The sequence below is a fragment of the Xyrauchen texanus genome, chromosome 15 (assembly GCF_025860055.1).
Source record: "Xyrauchen texanus isolate HMW12.3.18 chromosome 15, RBS_HiC_50CHRs, whole genome shotgun sequence".
In the NCBI taxonomy this organism is placed as follows: Eukaryota; Metazoa; Chordata; class Actinopteri; order Cypriniformes; family Catostomidae; genus Xyrauchen; species Xyrauchen texanus.
Window position 1 is genome coordinate 41,670,172 of NC_068290.1, and position 22,214 is coordinate 41,692,385.

The 22,214-nt window shown below is 36.9% G+C and overlaps 1 protein-coding gene across 3 annotated transcripts; it reads right to left on the reverse strand.

Moving 5' to 3' along the window:
• Window positions 1-442: 442 nt before the first annotated feature.
• LOC127656196 (single-minded homolog 1-A) lies at window positions 443-21,538 on the reverse strand. 3 transcript variants are annotated; one of them, XM_052144385.1, is made up of 12 exons: window positions 21,411-21,538; window positions 20,663-21,152; window positions 16,973-17,055; window positions 16,208-16,297; window positions 15,953-16,061; window positions 15,783-15,868; window positions 15,329-15,528; window positions 11,321-11,427; window positions 10,584-10,731; window positions 4,258-4,423; window positions 2,650-2,965; window positions 443-2,568 (listed from the first exon to the last, which is right to left on the reverse strand). In XM_052144385.1, the coding sequence occupies exons 2-12, from the start codon at window positions 20,835-20,837 to the stop codon at window positions 1,877-1,879; spliced, it is 2,172 nt and encodes a 723-aa protein (XP_052000345.1). In that variant the 5' UTR covers window positions 20,838-21,152; window positions 21,411-21,538; the 3' UTR covers window positions 443-1,876. The 3 variants fall into 3 exon arrangements, with proteins under 3 accessions (XP_052000345.1, XP_052000344.1, XP_052000346.1); XM_052144384.1 differs by having other exon boundaries at window positions 2,650-3,052; XM_052144386.1 differs by lacking the exons at window positions 16,973-17,055; window positions 20,663-21,152; window positions 21,411-21,538 and having other exon boundaries at window positions 2,650-3,052; window positions 15,953-16,057; window positions 16,208-16,284.
• Window positions 21,539-22,214: the final 676 nt, after the last annotated feature.

Consider the following 22,214-nt stretch of genomic DNA (forward strand, 5'->3'; position numbering starts at 1 on the left):
AGGTGGTACTTTAATTGCAAATTGCTCCGATGGTAGGAATATTCCTTTTTACATTCCAAAGGAATAATCATTTTTTATACAATTATTCGCACTTAATTAACGCATTAAATTTGACAGCCTTAGTATTAATATTCAAGAAATAATAAGGAGCCATGCAGCCATTCAATGCATGAATAATTTTTTGCAATCATTTATGAATTTCTCAAGTGAATATGAAACATCATATTAAACATGAAGCAAGATCAAATTAGTATGAAGAGATCTTTTTCACCTTAGTTCTCAAAGATTGAAAACAAATGCAGAACCAAATTCAAAATAACAAATGGTATTATTCTGAACAGTTATACAAGAGTATGGAAAAATATTACAATATTTGTAATTAATTATATGTGCAGAAACACTAATGCATAATACCATTCATTCTGATGCGGAACTGAAAAATACAAATAAACACACACATTGTTTGTGATAGGAACTATATTTAAAACCAAATGCCTTTTTTCATTCACATAATAAATACATTTTGCAATGTTTGCATTGCCTTATTTGGTAAGAGTGGGTGAATTTTGAGTATAAGTACATCATAAATATTTTTCAGAATTTCCTTCACGCCAAAAGAATCTGCTTTCCAAACGGAGCCGGTTTCTGTCTTATAAATACATGGACCTGGAATAAGGAAAAGGGGATAAAGTCTCTCAGAAAAGCTCTCCTTTGATGTCCATATTAGACTTTGGACTCCACCAGCATGGAACCCCAAAACACAAAACAGCAGCATGACTGAAACCCATCCAGAGTCCCTCTGCATCACCGCAACATAGTCGCTCTTCATGCCAAAATCACATCTCCACATCCTCTGTTACTGCTGACCAATCCAGCGCATGTATCTCAATAATGAAGCTCATTTCTATTGTTATTCCATTTTTTTATAAAATCAAATGTCTTTCATAATTGCATAATCTTAGTTTTCATTTTAAAGGTTGACATGTTAAGAGGTTTGACAAAAAAGAATTATATATTTCAAAATCATTTGTTCAAGTTAATAACATATAATGTGCTCATCAGTGTTTTACATTTAGAAAATAAATAAATAAAAGATGTTAATTGAATTTTCAGCCTGTGACTTAAAAGACTGATTAAGGTTCAAATACAGATGGATAGCATGTAATTACAAAACTTTATGCCAGGACAGAAATGAGCCAAGATTCAATTTTACAATATGATAACCATAAACAACTTTAAACAATAATAATTTAATGCAGACTTTTTCTTAAGTAACCATTTATGACCTGTGATATGTCAACATGCTACTTCTATTTTTATTGTACCAACTATAGAGGGCAAATAGTATGACCTGAATGGAATCTGAGGCTACGGATGTAGAAATGCTCTAAAACGTAATAATAATAATAATAATAGTAGCTTAAACCACAAAGTATCTGTGACCCATCAATTCTGTAACCTAGAGCCAAATGTGATTTGCAAGCAAAAATATTAAATAGTTTAATACTGTTTTACTGTTTATACCTTTTGAAACCACCCTATTAATGTGCTCTTATGGTTTGAAGTGGAGATCATGTCATTTCTTTCTTATCTGTAATTTTTTCAGAAATGATTTTTCTAAGTCCCATTCATTCAAGCAACAGCGAAATTATGGTTAAGAAATAAAAGTGGTAATTTGGAATCAAAAGTACTTGACAAACCCTTTCATGGAGTCCTCATTTATGAACACATGAATGGAGTGTCCCTTTCACAGATATCTAGAACACACATCCCTTAATATTAAAAGGAATGAAAAACTATCCTCCAAACAAATGATAATAGGCTAGCTTGAGTGAGATGCTGAAGTACTGATTGATGGTGCATGATTCGACAAGCATCAGCTGCCGTTGGTAATAATGACGGAGGTGCCTTTATGGCTGGGTGCTTGTTCTGCTTGCATTCGTAGATGAGAGGCCATGTCATAATTGGAGGAACCAGGGCAACCCAAGGAGTATCCTTTGAAGCTGTCAGCCTCATACAGATGTTCTAGTGCGTAGCTGGTGAGCGAGTAGGCTGTGTGCTTTTCCAGGTACTGGCGTGGGTGTGAGGGGTACAGTGCTGGAGTTGGAGAAACAGCACATGTGCCCATCAGGGGCAATGGCTGCTGGTGTTGTTGAGAAGAGAGCTCATTTTGCAGGAAGTCTTTACTTTTGCAGAGTCTGTCAGGGTTGGGGCTGCTGAGGCGGGACAGAGGAACAGGACTAGGAGCGGGGCTTATCACTTGAGCTGGCCCCCGGCATAACACACCCTGAAATGTTGACTGGGGAAACTCGGTACCAAACGAGGATCTGTGGCTCTTGGCCAGACCGTTAGTAAGCTCCAAAGGTATCTCTGTAGGAGCCTTTTGCAGCTGCAGACGACTTTCCTCCTCTTTTATCATCTGTTGTGTTGCTCGAATCAATGTCTCAATCTTGCTGGGCTCTTGAGGACTTGCACGGCATTGGTCACCACGGTATCGGTCCCCAGAATCGCTTGCTGAGCCTCCATCAGGTGAGCTAACCACACTGTCCTCATCCCAGTGACCCCTCACTGAAAGCAGGAGAAATCAGTTTATGAATGCACTCCTTTAATAATTTGTTAACAAAAGATACATCGAAATGGAACACTCACCTTGCAGGCTGTGGACAGAGGCAATGTGGGGCATCACACTTTCAAAACTGTCTCCATTTTCGGATGAGGACTTGGGTAACGGGAGGACAGAGCGGGCCGCACCCCACCATGCATCCCGTCCAGGCTGAGGAGTTCCAAGATAGTATCGGCCAGCCTTGCAGCGCCCCCGCTCACAGGACTCAGAGTGAGCATGGCCATAGAGGTCACCGGTGGTGTGGTTATCATCTGTCAGTGGTAGACTGTAGCACAGTGGCCGTGGCTCAGAAAACTGGCGGTACACACATGAGGAGTCTATGCCTTCACACTGTTCCAGAAGCTGAGGAGAGGCAGAGTCAGTGAGAGGGCTCCCACCCCATGGACTATCCTGATCCGACTCGGAGCGATCTGTAGGGAAGCCTGGATACTGCACAAAATTGTTTTATCAATAATCAGCCTATTTCTAACCTTACCACTAAAGGCGAGGCTAACCAGAAAACCAGCAGAAAGATGAAACTACACTTGATGTGACTGTATTTACACAATTAGTACATATTCCTGGCTCAACATACAACAATTTTATCCAATCAAAGCCCTGAATCTATCCCATCAGTGCATAATGATTGGCTGAAACCCTAACCCTAATCATGGTCCTTACCCCGACCCTACCCCAACAATCATAGGGCAATTATTAGTTGGCAAGAAATTTGTCAACTAAAACGACCTACTTAGAAGTAGGTAACCCTACCTCTAATTGTAGAGGTAGGGTTATTGGTAGGTTAACACTGCCTTTTTATTAGGGTTAGGGCCTAGGACAACGTTCTTATCAACCAATAATTGCCCTATAATTTTTAGGGGTAATTATTGGTTGATAATAACGTTGTCCTAGGCCTTAACCCTAATAAAAAGGCAATGTTGTTACTAAACCCTAACCTACCAATAAGCCTACATCTACAATTAGAGGACAATACTGTTTTGGAGTAGAAATAGGCACGTTGGCCCAAACCTTTTCCGTATACTACTCCTAAAATACAAGGGCAATTACTGGTTGAAGGGAATGTTTTTTTCAGGCCATAATCCTTTCCCTAACCTTAACCCAACACTGTCAGAAAAAAATATGTGTGAAAATGTTACCTTTAGGGGTATAACAGCTTGTCAGTAGTGCAGAACACTCAAAGGTATACAGTACTCACTGTACCCTCTTTACTCCTTAAGGTACTAGGATAGTATGTGCCCTTTAGGGCCAGATAAAACACTTAAGGTACTAATATGTACCCTTTACCACATTCCAATTGACATGTAAAGGTTACACTTTGTGGGTACTTTTAAGCTACCATTTTTGCACATTTACTCTTCTGTGTACCCCAAATGCATATGGTAACGACTGGTTAAATATATTTTCCCCCAGACCCAAACCTCTTTCCCCAACCTTATCTCTAAATCCAATGGGCAAGGGTTGGCTTATAGAAATTCAGGAAAAACTAAGGATTTTGGTCCAGGAACATGATCTAATTGTGTAAACCACATTTAGCAAGAAAGCTACCCAGAAACTGAAGACATTACTAGATAAAGTTTACAATATTCAAATTATCAGCCAAAATAAAGGCTTTTTAGCCCAACACAAACACAAACCTGTGAATAGGGAGAGAGTCTCGTCTTGGTCTTGGTACGGGAGATTCTGCTTTTGCCCAATCTTCTGTTCTCACTGATGGGGTTGGAGGGGCTGTCATAGGTGAAAGAGGGCTTGGTGGATGTCACCTGATCTAAGGACAACTGTAGTCCTTTATACTCCGTGTCCCTGTGGAGAATGAAAACTACATTGAGCCTTGAATCCAATAGTACGTAGAGGATTAAATGCAATGTTCTGCTCTTTGGGAGAGTGGTGTAAAACTGTTTGTGGGAACAAGTCTCTTCAGTATTTTTTTTTATATGTGTACTGTTTCCTTTTCTTATTTAACCAATGCAAGAAATGCACAAAGTAAAATTTTCAGTCTCCTGGCAAGTCATTGAGTATTGGTGGGTGCATGTGTGTGTGATAGAGAGAGAGAAAATGAATTGTATTGTTTCTCCAGGATTGGAACAAGGCTCCTACAAACATACAACAGAGGGCTGGAGGCTCTGTTCAAATACACAGTGAGATTAGGAACTATGTCTGGCTAAATCAAACCCACACAGAGATCACCACATAAGGAATAACTAGGAAATGGGAATTGATTTCTCAGTAAAGTGCTGTATGGATTTCTGTTCCCAGTGATGTATAACTTTCAGAAAACTGTGGCCAGAATGTATGCTAGCCAGACGTAGTCCCCAGCTCCCCTCCTGAGGCCTAGCAACCTGGCTCAGACAGCAGAATAATAAGATTGCACGCAGATGGTAACATCTTGGAAAAAGATCGACGTACACTTTCTCACATGCACTCACAAAATCACATAATCTTATCCATGCAATTGTTGTGATGTTCACGCCTCATCTGAGCGTGTGTTCTATTCTTTATATAAACAGAGGGACAAATTCACTTAAAAGCTATGCCAAATTTGCACCAATATTCAATATGCTAAAAGCCTTATATAGTAACCACCCCCAATCCAGTTTAATCAGTACTAAATGCGCTAATAATAGTGCAGCACTGTGAGTATTTAAATGAAGTCACACAATTCCTTTATATGTAATTATGATCATTACAGATTGTGCTTTAGTCACAGAACTAGAACTATTTGCTTGGTGAAATTAATGCCACCCTTTTTTGGGATGTGTTTGTGCCATAACGAAGTTGTATAATTCCTTTAGTGAATCGTGTGTTACAAGCAATGTAGATAGCATGTGCAAACAAACAATGATATCAGCTGGAACAATTAATTCTTAGTGAATCCTCCCCAGTGAGTTTTATCTGGGGTCAAGGCTTGTGGACAGAAGCCAAACCATTAAGGTGATGTAACGGGTTTGCAAGTCTCAATGGTGTAACACTTACACACAATCTCATTCAGCTGAGCAGCAATTCACTCACACACACACACACACACACACACACACACACACACACACACACACACACACACACACACACATTTCACACCTCAAAGCCCGTGAGAGCGGACTCTGAAAACACCCCGATAAGACGCCAGACATCTCGTTTCTTTTTCTCACTAAACACTGGTTCACCTATAAAACAGATCTCACACTCATGATGTCTACACTGAAAATGTGCACTTCTCACACTGCAAAAAAAAATTATAATTATTTTATTTTTTTGCACATAATTCTTTGTCAGTTTTAAGGATGTTTTTTTTTTACTAAAAAACACCTAAACATCCTTAAAACTAAATAGATTTATTTGAGACTTAAGTCTTTTTTATCAAAGAAATGTAACTACAATGTTGTGCTTAAAATAAGAAAAAATAAGCCAATGGGGAAAAAAAGTCCTCACCCGAAAAAACCCCCTTTATTTTCTTAACTTGATGGAAATTCGTTTTTGTTTTTTTCTTGTTTGAAGCATAAACTGATAACACTAAATTACTGTTCTCTTTGCTAAGGTTTCATGAAGGGGTATTATTAATGACTAAAGTCATTTACAAATGCATTATAAATCCTTTATATCGGTTATAACAACATGCATAAAAAGGGTGACTTTCATGCAATACCTGCTTAGTAGTGGACCATTTTACCTCACGTGTTATAAATATAATATATAAGAAGCTTACTAACACTTATTCAACATCAGTAAGCTATGAAAATGTACCTTAATGTAAACTGTAACTGAAAATCGAATCGGTTACCTAACGTAACCTCGGTTCTCTCTAGATGAGGGAACGAGTATTGGGGAAGATTAATCTTTTCTGAGATATTGAAGCCAAAAAATTATCCTTAATTTTGTATCATTTGTCAACGCAGTGCAGCAACTGCAGACCTTGAGCGGGCTAGCTAGCGAGCTCATTGGTTGCTCTGCGGCAACTGCTGCAGCCTATAGACGAACTTGGCGAACTTCGCGTCCAATGAGAGGCGTCCGCGCGCTACTGCATCAAAGCCCGCCAAAATGGGCGTGGCTAGAGTGCATATAAGCGTAGTTCGTGAGGCTGGAACCCTGGTTTTCATTGAATGAAGCGAAAGTCAGCTCGTGGCGCGAAGCACGGCCGGCTACGCAATACTCGTTCCCTCATCTAGAGAGAACCGAGGTTACGTTAGGTAACCGATTCGTTCTCTTACGAGAGGTTCTCTCGTATGCGTAAGCTAGCTTACGCTCACGGGAACCCATTGTCAACGCCGTGCTGCCAAGCATCCACTGCATGAGCCCGGGGTTGGGAGGTACCGGGGAGCCCTTGTGAGTGGGGAAATAATATTTGGCCGGCAAGAGTGTGGGCCAGTGTGTGTGTAATACATAAGCACATAGTGGGAAGGGAACGACAGAGTGGCGGTGCCGGTAAAGACTACACTTTATAGTCTTTATACACTTTGTTAATATTTGGTAGCATTGCCTTTCAATTGTTTAAACTGGGTCAAATGGTTTGGGTAGTCTTCCACAAGCTTCTCACAATAAGTTGCTGGAATTTTGGCCCATTCCTCCAGACAGAACTGCTGTAACGGAGTCGGGTTTGTTGGTCTCCTTGCTCGCACACGCTTTTTCAGTTCTGAAACACAAATTTCTGGATTTTATCAGATTGAGGTCAGGGCTTTGTGATGGACACTCCAATAGCTTGGCTTTGTTGTCCTTAAGCCATTTTGCCACAACTTTGGAGGTATGCTTGGGGTCATTGTCGATTTGGAAGACCCATTTGCGACCAAGCTTTAACTTCCTGGCTGATGTCTTTAGTTGTTGCTTCAATATATCCACATAATTTTCCTTCCTCATGATGCCATCTATTTGTGAAGTGCACCAGACCCTCCTGCAGCAAAGCACCCCCACAACATGATGCTGCCACCCCCCTGCTTCATGGTTGGGATGGTGTTCTTCGGCTCAAAAGCCTTACCCTTTTTCCTCCAATCATAACGATGGTCATTATGGCCAAAAAGTTAAATTTTTGTTTAATCAGACCAGAGTACATTTCTCCAAAAAGTAAGGTCTTTGTCCCCATGTGCACTTGCAAACTGTAGTCTGGCTTTTCTATGGTGGTTTTGGAGCTGTGGCTTCTTCCTTGCTGAGTCGATAGAGGACTAGTTTTATTGTGGATATAGATACTTGTGTCTTACCTCTTTCCTCCAACATCTTCACAAGGTCATTTGCTGTTGTTCTGGGATTGATTTGCACTTTTTGCACCAAAATACGTTCATCTCTAGGAGACAGAATACATCACCTTCTTGAGCAGTTTGATGGCTGCGTGGTCCCATGGTCATAAACTTGCATAATTTATACTATCGTTTGTACAGATGAACGTGGTACCTTCAGGTGTTTGGAAATTGTTCCCAAGGATGAACCAGACATATTGATTTCTTTTGATTTTCCCATGATCTCTAACAAAGAGGCACTGCATGTAGGCCTTAAAATGCATCCACAGGAACACCTCCAGTTCAGTACAACCACCTATCAGAAGCTAATTGGCTAAAGGCTTGACATCATTTTCTGGAATTTTCCAACCTACTTAAAAGCCCAGTTAACTTAGTTAACTTCTGACCCACTGAAATTGTGATAGTCAATTAAAAGTGAAACAATCTGTCTGTAAACAATTGTTGGAAAAATGACTCATGTCATGCACAAAGTAGATGTCCTAAACGACTTGCCACAACTATAGTTTACTAATATGAAATCTGTGGAGTGGTTTAAAAAAAAAAGAGTTTTAATGACTTCAACCTAGGTGTATGTAAACTTCTGACTTCAATATAAAATGTATGCATGGTTTATTGGTCATCACACTTTATTATATGATATACAGTATGTTGTGAATGAGCATGAAGATCTGAAAAGTGTTTTGCAGAGGACTTTAAGTTACTAGGACTAGTTAAGTTGGGACAGCACTCGGAGTAGCACCATTCTTTAATATCAACACAAAGATGACTGCAGCAAAATGACATAATCCCTCATTTTAATCTCATTATAATAGTCTATTTTTTGACATAAATCATGAATTGGGGTAGTTTATGTTTTTTGTAAACATATATAACATGTAAGTTACATGGCTCCCTATTTGGCAGGTTTTTAATAACAGCATATAGATTTATTTATAAGTCACAAGTCAAATACATTATTAGTTATTAATGAAACCTATTAAGTGGGTTTCCATAGTGTTATCCATAAACCTTACTAATTTTGGTTCGATTTCTCCAACAAAAAGGCTTAATATCTCATAACACAGGCTGATTAGATACATTTACTGGAAAACAAGACAAAAATACTGAGTAAGAAATCTTTTTTTTTTTTTTTTTGCAGCGCAATCCTACTTTCAAAGGAAGTGAAACTGAAGCATGGATGATGGAGTATATTAGATGGAAGAGGATTACAAAAGAGAACTTCCTTCATGGACACTTTTAGCAAGCTGTGAGCTATAAACAATCATCGTCTTAACTGCCTATTAATTAAACCTCAAACCCTTTTCCTTTATGGCTATGTTTGAAGAGCTTTCTGACACTCACAAGCTATTGGCAGACTAGCATATTAAAACGTATCCACTCTTTTATAATGAAGGATTTTATGGCATGCCATTCTTACATCTGTAATAGACAGATAGAGAGGGAGACAAAGAGACAGGGGGTGGGTGGGGGTGAGTTTCCAAATGCTGGCATTAGTTCAAATGGTCTTTCTGGAAGTGTGCGCACAAATGCTCTTCCATATGATCCTCACTCAAAGCCATAGTGTGAGCGATGGCTCCATTGCTCAATCCCACTTCATTCTTTCCAGAGACTTCCAGTGGAAAGTTCATTGTGGTAATGCACAGAGTTTGTCAGTACGAATGCATGACAAATAAATCTTGCATAACCCCTGTCTCCCATATAGTTCCTGTATGGTCAAGCATGCAGCTGGTATATTATATACAGTAAAGCAAGAGCAGAGTATGACACTCCAAACTGACTGATGAGTGCACAGGCAGCTTTGACACGTCCAAACACTGTTGACTTGCTGTGTAATAGTGAGCAATTCAATATAACTGTGGACAAAAGCTTGAAGAAAATATGTTGGATTAATTTAATTGCATTATTATTATATTTGAGGATATAATTGAAGTAGCTTGTAATTTACAGTATTAGTTGAGTGATCATTGATACATTTTTTACAAAGCGAAATTCGAGCAATTTTGAAAATCCAGCGTAGTGATTTAGTGGAGATATAGGGGCAATTGCAATAGGAGAAAATTTGTCAACAAATTAATATAATGCTTATTCAAAATAACTACTAGAAAGTAATGTTCTATAAACAAATAAATGCCCATTGAGACTGGGTCAGTCAATGTGAGCCCACTTTGAACATTCTTCATAAATATAATGGTTTTTTTGTGGTTATCCTTTCATTTATTGGCCAGTAATTGAAAAATGTTTGACAAAACTGAAAATGACAAATAAGTATTTAGTCTCAAACTAAATGTCATAATTTCAGGGATTCTCATTACCATAAATTTGCATCAGATTTGCAAAAGTTGTAAAATGTTAGATGAAATTAACTCAAAATCAGGAAATTTTTGCAGTGCATAAGATGTTTAGGAAAGTGCAGTGGTAGTTTTTGTGGCTTTTTAGTGTTTTGGGAGAAAATAAAGTCAAAAGTACCTTTTTAAATTAAATGAACACAAGCCCTGTGAAATGAACGCATTTTCTAAATACACATAAAAAAATAAATGCATAGGCATTTTTAATCGGGATAAATTGCTTGAATTAATTTAGTACAAAATGAATAACGGAATAAGTCTTATGCATTAGCGTGACTGTGATCTAAACAGCATATACAGATCTTATGTATACACTCAGTGTTTTGAAGGTGTATTTTTGAAGCTTTAGTATATGTTACATACTGTATATATAGTTCAATGGGTGTATGTACTTACGTGAGGACATAGTTAACGCTGACTATGCAGTGCGGTCTGGATGATCTGCTGTTGTGAACGATAGTAGCATAACTCTGCACCCAAACCCAGCCACCCTGTTTGGCCAGAAATCGGTAGTATTTGGTGGTGACCTGTCCCTTTACCAGCACTACACACAGAAAAACACAATCAAGAAAGGCATAGAGACTTCTCTTAACATCTTACAACAGACTTGTTGTAACACTCTTCAAAGTCTTTGGTTAATTTATTGTTAAATCTATTAATGACATTGTGATTAGATGTAATTTAATGAAGTTTTAACTTTAATTCAAGTCATTTCAAATAATTGAACTGTATGATGTTGTTTCTCTTGCTGCCTAATTACTATTTATATCAAATAATATCAAATATTGTGTCTCTCAGTAAGTTGTGTTGCGCTGCAATCAGTAATTGTGAATACTAGGAAAATGTATTTTTAGGACTAAACACATTATATAAAATATTTCTTCTTTTATAGTTACCAGTAGATTCCATGTCTAATCTAAACCCATTATTGAATCAGTATTTTGATGGAGCGAGATTATATTTATCTCCTTTAACGTGGTATTATAAATGACCGTGCTCTGTTGCACCTCGACGACATTCATGACAGTTAGAGGTGTGTTTATAGTCCTAGTCATCACTAACGCTGCTGTTATATTTAGTCGCGGTAAAGGGCGCTATGACCAGAGGAATGAGAAAAAACAAACCTAACTCACACAAGTGGTGCGCGCAGCGGAGATGGAAAGTGTCACAGCTGTGGACGTGATGATAAAGTGTCTTCTCTATTAAGTCTTGTGGCTCGTATCCAGTGAGCTCTGCAACCCTGACAAACACAAACACACAACGGAATAACAATGGTGCTGGCATCCACACAAACACTTATCCACACACATGCGAGCACGGAAGGACAAATCTCCACAAACGGAAGCCCAACATGCAAGCTTGCTCAACACAACTGTCTATTGTCTACTGTCTAAATATATGTAAAAACAAAGCTACATTAACACACTTAGAGACTTTTTAAAATATTCATAATTTAATGTATGATATATTATTATCTTTGATAACCTAAAAACACAGAAGCATTCAATTGGGTCCATAAGTCAGAGACCACCAGTTTTAAGAATTTATTTTCTCTTTGTAAAGGGTTTATAAAGGGGTTCATTAATGAATAATAAGCCATTTATAACTGTTTAATAAATAATTGATTTGCAATTAAGAAAAGGAGAGTTTCATGCAATACCTGCCAAAATGGTGAGCAATTTTTCCCACACATTATAAATGCTTAATAACACTTAATTAATATTAGTAACCTATGAAAAATTACCTTAATGTAAAGTGGACACCTGTTGAGCATTTATTTATTTATTTACTTTTATCCCCTTTTTCTCTCCAATTTGGAATGCCCAATTCCCAATGCGCTCTAAGTCCATGTGGTGGCGTAGTGTCACGCCTCAATCCGGGTGCCGCAGGACGAATCTCAGTTGCCTCTGCAACTCAGACCATCAACTTGTGCATCTTATCACGTGGCTTGTTGACCACGTTAATGCGGAGACATAGCACGTGTGGAGGCTTCAAGCTATTCTCCGCGGCATCCACACAAATCACACCACACGTCCCACCAAGCGCAAACCACATTATAGTGACCACCACGATGTTACCCCACGTGACTCCATCCACCCTAGCAACCGGGCCAATTTGGTTGCTTAGGAGACCTGGCTGGAGTCACTCAGCATGCCCTGGATTCGAACTCGTGACTCCAGGGGTGATAGTCAGCGTCTTTACTCGCTGAGATACCCAGGCCCCTGTTAAGCATTTATTAAGGAGTTGTCAACATTAGAACTGCATTCATCCTTTTAAAAAATATTGCTAAATTACGACACATGCTCTCAGTTTCTGAAGCCGAAAAACGAATTCATGCTTTCATGACATAAGAGACTAGATTATTGTATTGTACCACTGAGAGGATGTCCTGCAGGCTCAATAAATGCTCTTCTGTTGGTTAAAAATGCAGCAGCTACAGTGCTGACAAGAACCAAGAAATATGATAATATCAACTCAATTTTATCATAGCTATATTGGTTAAATGTTACGATTTGTATAAATTCTGCTAACTACTAACAAAGTTTTGAACGGTCTAGCACAACAGTACTTAAGCAAACGTCTATCACCCTATAATACATCGTTCACTGCAATTGCAAAATTCCGGCCTGTTGATAGTACCTACAGAGGTAGATCATTTTCCTATTTGGCCTATACTATGGAAAAGTCTTCCTAGTGTTGTTCGGGACTCAGGCACACTCTTTCAGTTTAAGTGTTTAAGGCTAAAGACTCATCTTTGCAGACAGGCATGCATTTCATTTATTCTTAAACCCTAGTTATGCTGCATTAGTGAGGTCTGCCGGAACCAGAAACTCTTCTCATATTCCATAACAATGCTAAGAAATTAAGTGAATGGAATTTTCACTAATATTATTCCATTTGTTTCTATGTCTCATCTCATCATGATATGTATCCAGAGGTTATGAGCCTGCCAGATTCAGCCCAAAGTCTACTAACTACTACTAACTCAAGCCTGTGCCAGCCAGACAGCGAAGGCCACTTTGATGATCACTCTCTGCTACACTTCTGTCTACCACGATGGACTTCACAGAAGATGAACTACTGCCAACTCCAGCCATCCAACAAGGGATACTTCAATGTCCACTGACTGCACCTCAGCCTTAAGATTGACTTCAATGAAAATTATCTGCCACAATCTTCCAGCCGGACTGCAAAGCACACCTAACTGACCTCTGCCTGCATCATCTTGGCCTTATGATGGGACTACACAGCGGATAAACTGCTTTCAACAGCAATCCAATCAAACAGTGAGTAACACTCTTCTGACCACAGCTTGGATAATTTTTCTTTAAAATGGAACACACAGACAATAAATTACTGCCAACTGTCAACCATGAACTAAGGACACTACTGTATCAACATGCACTTCCCCAGTCAATTTAGGATGTCTTTAAAGACACTTAATCATTACTCTTACAGTTCAACCAATATCCTTTAGTTTCAAACATTGCCCACCAAAAACCTACTGAGTTTACTCAATTAATAGATGACTTGTATTAGATATAGCTAACTGATATTCCCATTATATAAATGGTATATAGCCAGAAGGAAATTGACTCCCCCAGCTGAGCCTGGTTTCTCCCAAGATTATTTTTCTCCAATAACTAACATATTGCTGAGGTTTGGGTGCCTTGACATGCTCACCTTTTGCTTGCTCACTGGGAGCTAAAAGTCATTGAGTCTATCCTTCAGTAACTGTCTGCTAAGTCAGACATCAGAAGACTTCAAAGGATAGTCCGGACTGCTGAACGGATTATTGGTTCTCACCTTCCCACCTTCCAAGAACAGCACACCTCCAGAGTGAGGGAAAGGACTGAAATAATCGCTTTGGACCCCATTCACCACGCACACTATCTTTTTGAACTGTTGCCCTCTGGCCACGCTACAGAGCTCTGAGCTCCAGAACCGTCAGGCACAAGAACATTAACTTTCCTCAGGCCATTCACCTTATGAACACTTAAAACTTCCCCCAATACTCTCCATAGTGGCAATACAATTATATGCATATTCAACTATTCAATCATATTTATATTCCATTTATATTTATTTGACACTTCTTCTGCACAATACATTAAATCACCTTACACATAACTGTATACCTGTATATAACACATTTGAACAACATGTTGCCCTTCTGTAGTTTCATCTATATATTTGTCTGTTGAATATTATTTTTAATACTTATATCACCGATTAAGTTTATATGTATAGTTCAATGTTTGTATGTATATGTTGTAGATGTATATTTTTTGTATTCTCTTTACACTGGATGCTTCTGGAAGCTTCTGTCACCATGACAAATTCCTTGTGTGTGTAAGCATATTTGGCAATAAAGCTAATTATGATTCTGAAATTACAAACATTACAGCATCATTTTCTGTAAAGCTGCTTTCTTGTGAAAAGCGTGATACAAACAAAAATGACTTGATTGATTGAAATCTATGTACATAAAGTTCAGCATGGCTCAATGGCCATTGGGTTTTATAATATGATATACAGAATGCTGTGAGTGAGCATGAAGATCTGAAGTGTTTTAGCAGAGGACTTTAGGTTACTAGGACTTAGGTTGAGACAGCACTTGGAGTAACACCATTCTTTTGACATCAACGTGACAACACAAGTGAGTCAAGATGCTTCAGTAATGAATATAAACACAAAGCGGCCTGAAGAGAAATGACACTATATTTTGCAAGTATTTCATAAGTCACCCTTTTTATTCATATTGTTATTATCTGCATATAAATGGCTTATAATGCTTTTGTACATTATTAATTAGTCATTAAGGGACCCCATCATAAATTCTTAACAGAGGGAACATTAAAGTGCTGCCACAAAACCTGATGATCATGTAATCCAGTGTGATTTAAGAATGATTCAACATGATCAATGTCACAAACTTGTTTACATTTGACTTAGAAATAGTGCATCATCTTAAATGTTTACATTATCATCTTCGTTTATTTAATCTTTCAAAATCCTAAAGCTGTTTTCATTTATTTACAGATTTACATTCAGTTTTGAATCCCATTTCTAGTATGTTCTCAGACTTTTTACCACCACTGTATATTTTAGTCTATTTGTAGCAGAAGAACACAATGTACCTGGAGTCCAGGAAGATAAGCTTCATGTCCAGACTGGCTCTAAACATGAACATATTGCTGTGGAGCTTGATCTCGGTTACTGCGCTAGGTGGGAGCGAGTGACCTACGGCGACTAGACCCACATTCTGATAACAGCCGTCAAACGGGGACATGTCTAAACTGTACTGACGGATCTTCAGATAGCCACTGCAGTGAATTACCTGCAGGAGATCCCACACACACACACACACAGAGATAAAGACAGCTGCATTTGTTAATGTTAAGTGAAAGAAAAAACATATCCTTCAATTTTAATAAATCTATTTTCTCTATTCTGATATAGATTGCAGGTAAACATTATTGGCCTTGGCTTACACAAAAATAAAATACACCAGTTTTGAGCTGTTGTAAAGTCCGAATAATGTAGTATTGTAGTAAACACAACCATAAAAACAAGAAAACCATAACTTCTTACCTTATAACCACCACACGTCAAGCCTGCATTTCTTTTTGCAAGGACGCATTTCATTCTCAAAAAGAAAGACCTTTCCATTTCATATTCTAAAATGAAAAAGAAGAGAATAGAAACATGTATAGGAGGTGTCATATGAGGAAGGGTAAAAAGGTTTTCAGCGAATGTCTTACCGTGGACAAAGTGTGAATGATATGGCTGGTGTGCCGTGAGTACCGCGGTCATTTCATCATGATCTGCGGGGTGGATGTATTCATAAATGCTGTTCCCCGTCAGCTCTACCTGTTAAAATGAACTTTTGTCACTGCAGTCAAACAAGCCAGAAATAGTGTGTCCAAGGCTGTTAATTAATAGTTTAAAAATAAAACCAATCTGTTGCTCTTCTGTTGAAATTAATTCACCCAATGATTGTAAAATCTGCACTTTACCTGTGACAGTCCTAAATGCACTGACGCAGTCTCAGAAATGTACATGATCTTTCCATCAGGAGCCACGACAAAAACGAAGCCATCCAAAGTCTGAAGAAAATTAAAAGGAAATGTATTTATTTGAATTTCAGTAGCTCTTCTAAATGAATTAGTTGTCATATGCTTACATGTTCTCGTGACTATAATTCATTTCAGTCTAGAATGTCATTTAAATCAAATATAAATAAATAAGATTGTGTATTCTAGTCTTAATAAGTAGCCTAAATTTATAATATAATATAGATAAATTACTTTTTCTAATAAAAAAAAAATGCAATCCATATCAGAATCTTCTATTATCATATATATATATATATATATATATATATATATATATATATATATATATATATATATATTAAATGGTCAGTGTTAATGGAATGTGATACAAACAAGTCTACAAATAAATCTAGAACAAAATAATCTAGCTTCTCAATCATGCGGTATCAAGCGACATGTAGACGGCCCATGAGTTGAGTTTATCATACGATTGCGGAATACTCCAATTCAAACCGAATTGTAATTTCTTATATAGGTGTGCACATCATTAAAAAAGCGAAACAAGGAAAATTCATGCAAATTCGATATCATTGATATTATAAAAAAATATATATAAATAAAAAAAATACTACTACTAGACTAATAATACAAATTATATTATTATTAATAATAATAATAAATTGTGGTTATATTTATATTTTTTATGAGTAATTTTAAAGCGTGTACCTGGAGCAGATGTGATCCTAACTCTCGACCCACATTATCCAGAGAACTCGCTCGACTCACATGGCCCCAAGATTCACCAAGACCTGCAGAACATATTTATATATGTCACCATCATTTATTAGATTTTTTATTTTATTTTATAACAAATAAACTGAATTATTCTAAATTAACCTCAAATGTCATTTCTAATAACCCACCAGTTATACCAAATCTTTGTTCGTTATTGAACAATTCGTTATGATGACAAAACAACAACAACCATAGCAGCATCAAAAACAATGATCAACCCTAATATTACTACAACTACTATAGTAATAATAATAAAACAACAACCGCAACAGGACCAAAAACAACATTATAAACGCTAATAATAACGATAATAATAATAATAACAATAAAACCACAGCAGTAAACAACAGCAACAACATTATCAACAGTAATAATAAATAATAATACTAATAATAAAACAAACACAGCAGGACCAAAAACAACATTATAAACGCTAATAATAATAATGATAATAATAATAATAAAATCAATAATAATAAAACAACCACAACAGTAAACAACAGCAACAACATTATCAACGCTAATAATAATAAAACAAACAAACACAGCAGGACCAAAAACAAAAAAAGGAATAATAATAATAATAATAATAATAGGCTATCGCCATCTGACAATTAGTTGGTCAATATGTTACCATAGAAACACGCCGAATGTAAAGGAGTATTATGATCCGGTACAGGCGGTGAAACTCGATAAAGCAAACAGTCTCTCACACACAATCCTTATTGAAATGCAAACCACACGAAAACAAACATGAGATGAAAGCAGAAGCTCTGATTCCACTTTAATATTAAACAAACACAGAGTCCGCGTTTATCCAACAGAAACAATCAGAATACTCCTCAAACAATCAGAAATAACCACATCTTTACATCTCTCAAATACAATAAAATCAGCAAATATCTTTGCTTTTATGATCCATATTTCAATGAAAATCCACAGAATGATTCAAATATCTCAGAGAGAGATACAGTGACGGAAGCGTGCATTAAAGATCCTGTTATATTCTTAAACCTCGTTTAGCTTTAGAATGATAATAATAATAATAGCCTAATATTAATAATAATAATGATGATAATAATAATAATAATAATGATTATAATTAATTATAGTTATGTTACCGCAACAGTGGGCGAATAATTGCTCTAAATTCATTGTTTTATGTGAATCTTTCGTGTTTTTGTCCCGCTATTTTAATTTGCCATTTAAAATCTCGACATGAAGAATCTGTCGCACGCTTGATCTTTATTTTAATGGTGTCGAAGTTAAAGTTCTGCTATTCATAAGGGAATTACTGGACAATATGCTTTATTCTAAAGCACAATAAAGCAATAAGAGCTCTTATTCTCTGAAGCACCTTCCAAACAAAAGAGCAGATCACTGGATCAGAAGAACTGTTCCATTTTCACATCAGATTCAACTGGAAAAGTTCATTTGTGTGTGTGAGTCCTGCCACACTATTCAACAGATTACACATATATCTCTTTATTCTGGAATCTATTTGTGTAAATGATTGAATCATCGTTACACACGTATTATAGGTTACAAGAACGTCAAATGAAAATCTGGAACGAGAATCGCGACAAAAAGACCTGCAGAAAAATACAAAAATGAATAAAGTATTGCTTATAAATTAAAACAACACATTTCTTCAGGTAACGGACGAATATTTGTGACAGCTGTTATTCTGCTCACAAAACCACCTTCACTTTTCTTCATTTTACTGTCTCATTTCCTCGAGCTGCTTTTACTTTGACCTTTCACCTGGACGAGCTGTTATTCACACAGTTTAAAAACATTTATTAACGATGCAGTGAGTAAAGCACGTGGTACACAGCCCGAGCATGATATCTGTCCATGTGTGTTTACCAAATACATACTGTGATTTAACTCACTACTGGACACCATATACCCGCTAAATAATTGTAAACGTCATTCAGATGAATAGATATTTCTGCCATTTGCTGCAGTCTATTATTTGACTTCAGTTTCTCATGATGTGTTATAATACACTCAACCGCTCAGTGATTCAATTACAGGTCAACAGATTATTTCATTCCACTCCTCGTGTGTAGATGACAGATTGCTCGTGTTTACGGCACATTCATTTCACTAATAGTGCACAAATGTAATGAAATACACACATCTTCTTTCCGAGGTCAGCAATAGCGCACAGAAACTGTGAGTTCATGTCTTGAGTCCTGATCCACAACATAAACCTGTGCTGAGAGACAACATGCCCAAAAACACCATCCGGACATTCTTCTTTTCTAACTTTATGAACACGTTTTACTACAGCAACTAATAATCCCGCTATAATAATAATAATGCTGATGTGCCCGTGTATTTAAAGCAGTGTGTTATTGTGAAAGTCATGTGTTGATAATTGGCGCAGTTTGTCTTCAGTCACGCAGAACAGAAGGTGGAAAATAATGAAACACATCATGATGTAGTTTGACTTTGTGTCTACGAATATAATGAATCTAATTGTCCTCCGAAAATATTTTTAATTGTAGATAATTGTATTTAAAAAATGCTGCAATGTGGCCCGTAACAATTTTAAAACTCCCGCTCCCGTTTTGCGTGTTTTCTGTTTTAAGTGATACTAGGCTATAATTCTGTATTTACAAAAATCCTCTTATTTACTTTTACTGGCTTTTTTATGTTAGACTATACCCTGAAGCATCGGTAAACTTTTTTATGATTGTTTCGTAATATTTGCTGTGAATTCTGTCCATGAGGTCTTCAGTAAAACATGCTCTTCTGTAATGGATTAAATTACACACTAGAAATAAAGAAACACATGAAAACAAATCAAATACATACATAAGATTTACGCATTTTAATTCAAAATATTTAAAACATGTCTAAATATTTGAAGTTTTATGAATATTATTTGGCTAAAGATGACAATTCAATTTGATGAACGTTATTTTATTAAAATGCGTAAGTCTTAAAAGATGGCTTAAATATTATTTTGAGTTCATTTTGGGGCCTATAATAGAGATACCATTAGGCTACGATGATGATAATAATAATAACAAATTTAAATTACTAGTTGATGCAGGGTTATTTCTGAATAACCAAACACAACATTAGCATAATAATAATAATAATACAAAAGATACAAATCAACAATATACTACAAAAAAAATAAAAAATAAAAAATAACAACAGCTGACATGAACAATAATGTTCCTTCATATAATACAATATTAAACTTTATATCACGAGCAGCATATATTGGTTAAATATTTTCTATTTTTCTTGCGTTTTTAGGAAGCTACTCATAACACAAATCTTGCTTTTAAGCAAATGTTGTTTTGGGGTGAATCTTGTGTGACTTCAGAAAACAGGGGCAGTCAATAATGGATAGATCTGGATTTTGAATTAGACTACAGTTTGTTGAGGTGATTGTGTGACAATCATTAGGCCTATGCATTTCCCACCCACCAAACTGTTGTTGTGACAGTGCAGAGTCTGTTCTGCGTACTTATTTGACTAGCATTGATAATAATAATAATAAAAATAAATGTAGGTGGTTTAATAGCAATTCTGCTACTCTGGGTGTGGCAAAAACTACGACAAATATTGTTGAATAATATTAAAAGGTTGTCGTACCTTCTGGGAAGACGATCCTCATCTTCAGGTAGCTGGTGGTGAGTCTGATGATGGAGGCTTTGTCCAGCTGTGAGGTGATGGCTGACGGCAGAGGCAGCAGTTTGGCCAGCTCATAAAACTCACTGTTCTCCTTCTCTCGACGCGTGCGTGCCGCGTTCTTCGACTTCTCCTTCATCTTCACCGCTGAAAGTGCCCGACTCCCTTCTGCTGTTCAATTCAATGTTGCCGCAGCAAAAACTCAACTGCATGCATGGGACGCTTTCAATGACGTCCGCGTGAGACTGTTGTTGCCATTCCCAATTTCCAACAAGTTACTGACGCTCCTGAGATGCCTGACACGCAAAGATATGAGACATAGAAACCTTCATGACTATGATTTTGGTTATTTTCATCCGATGCGAGTCTTGATTTACACAACATGAAATCCACTTGGGCCCAGAATCGGTTCACGAGTGAAGATCCATTCATCCATTCACCGTCCCAAACATCCCTGAAAACAGCAGACTGCAACTTTAAAAGTCTATTGAAAACAATTCGTCTATCAAAATATTTCATAATGTCAAATGGATTTCTGATGGACTTCATGCTCATGTTATTTACAAACTCGACATTTACTCCATATTAACACGTGGATTATGTATTTGAGCACATTACCATTATCATTTTATTTCTTTATAATTTTTTGCGTGGAAGAAAAATATCTTAATAGCAAAAGTTTCCAAAGGTTTAAAGTTCCTTGTCTTCTTACCTTCCAGTATCAGCTCTCACCGCAAACATGAGTCCATAACTCCACAATGAAAATATCCAGACTCTTTCCTCCCGTTCATTCACAGCAAACACAAGAAACACGACATCTGTGTGTGCACAAGCATCTTGTTTGGAGGAGAGTTTGTTAAAGTCTTTCTGTGTGTGAGCTGCACACGGATCCTCCCCCTGAGTCACAGTTCATTGGACACTGAAGGAGCAGAAAGGGGTTTCCCATTGGATATTCACCAGTGGCCGCTCCATGTGAAACTGGGATTTGCTGGAAATGCTGACCCTTGACCCATAACAGAGTATGAATAATATTTACATTTAAAGTTATGCTCTATCTATCTATCTATCTACTATAGGTCATTATCTATCTATATAGCTATCTACCTACCTATATGGATCATAATCTATCTATATATCTAAATTATTTTGAAAGCTAAATTTCTGCTAGATTAAAACAGTAACTATACTGAAAATACAAGCATGAAGCAACCATTTCAAGTTAATTGTCTAAATATAAATGCAATTGATTAAAACATTATTTTTTGGCATTTATTTATATAGAAATAAATATGAAAAATAAATACACCATTCTTGTGGTTTGTAAATGCATATTTAAAACGCATCAAAACTGACGCTTTAGATGTAGACTGCAGAAATACAATCACAGACATGACAGAATACAACATTCACAAATAAGGAAATAAGAGATTATAGTAGTGATGAAATATCATAATGAGAGTTGAGCAATTCATCTGCATTTGCTGTAGGTGACAGTTTATTGTTAATAACTTTCTGA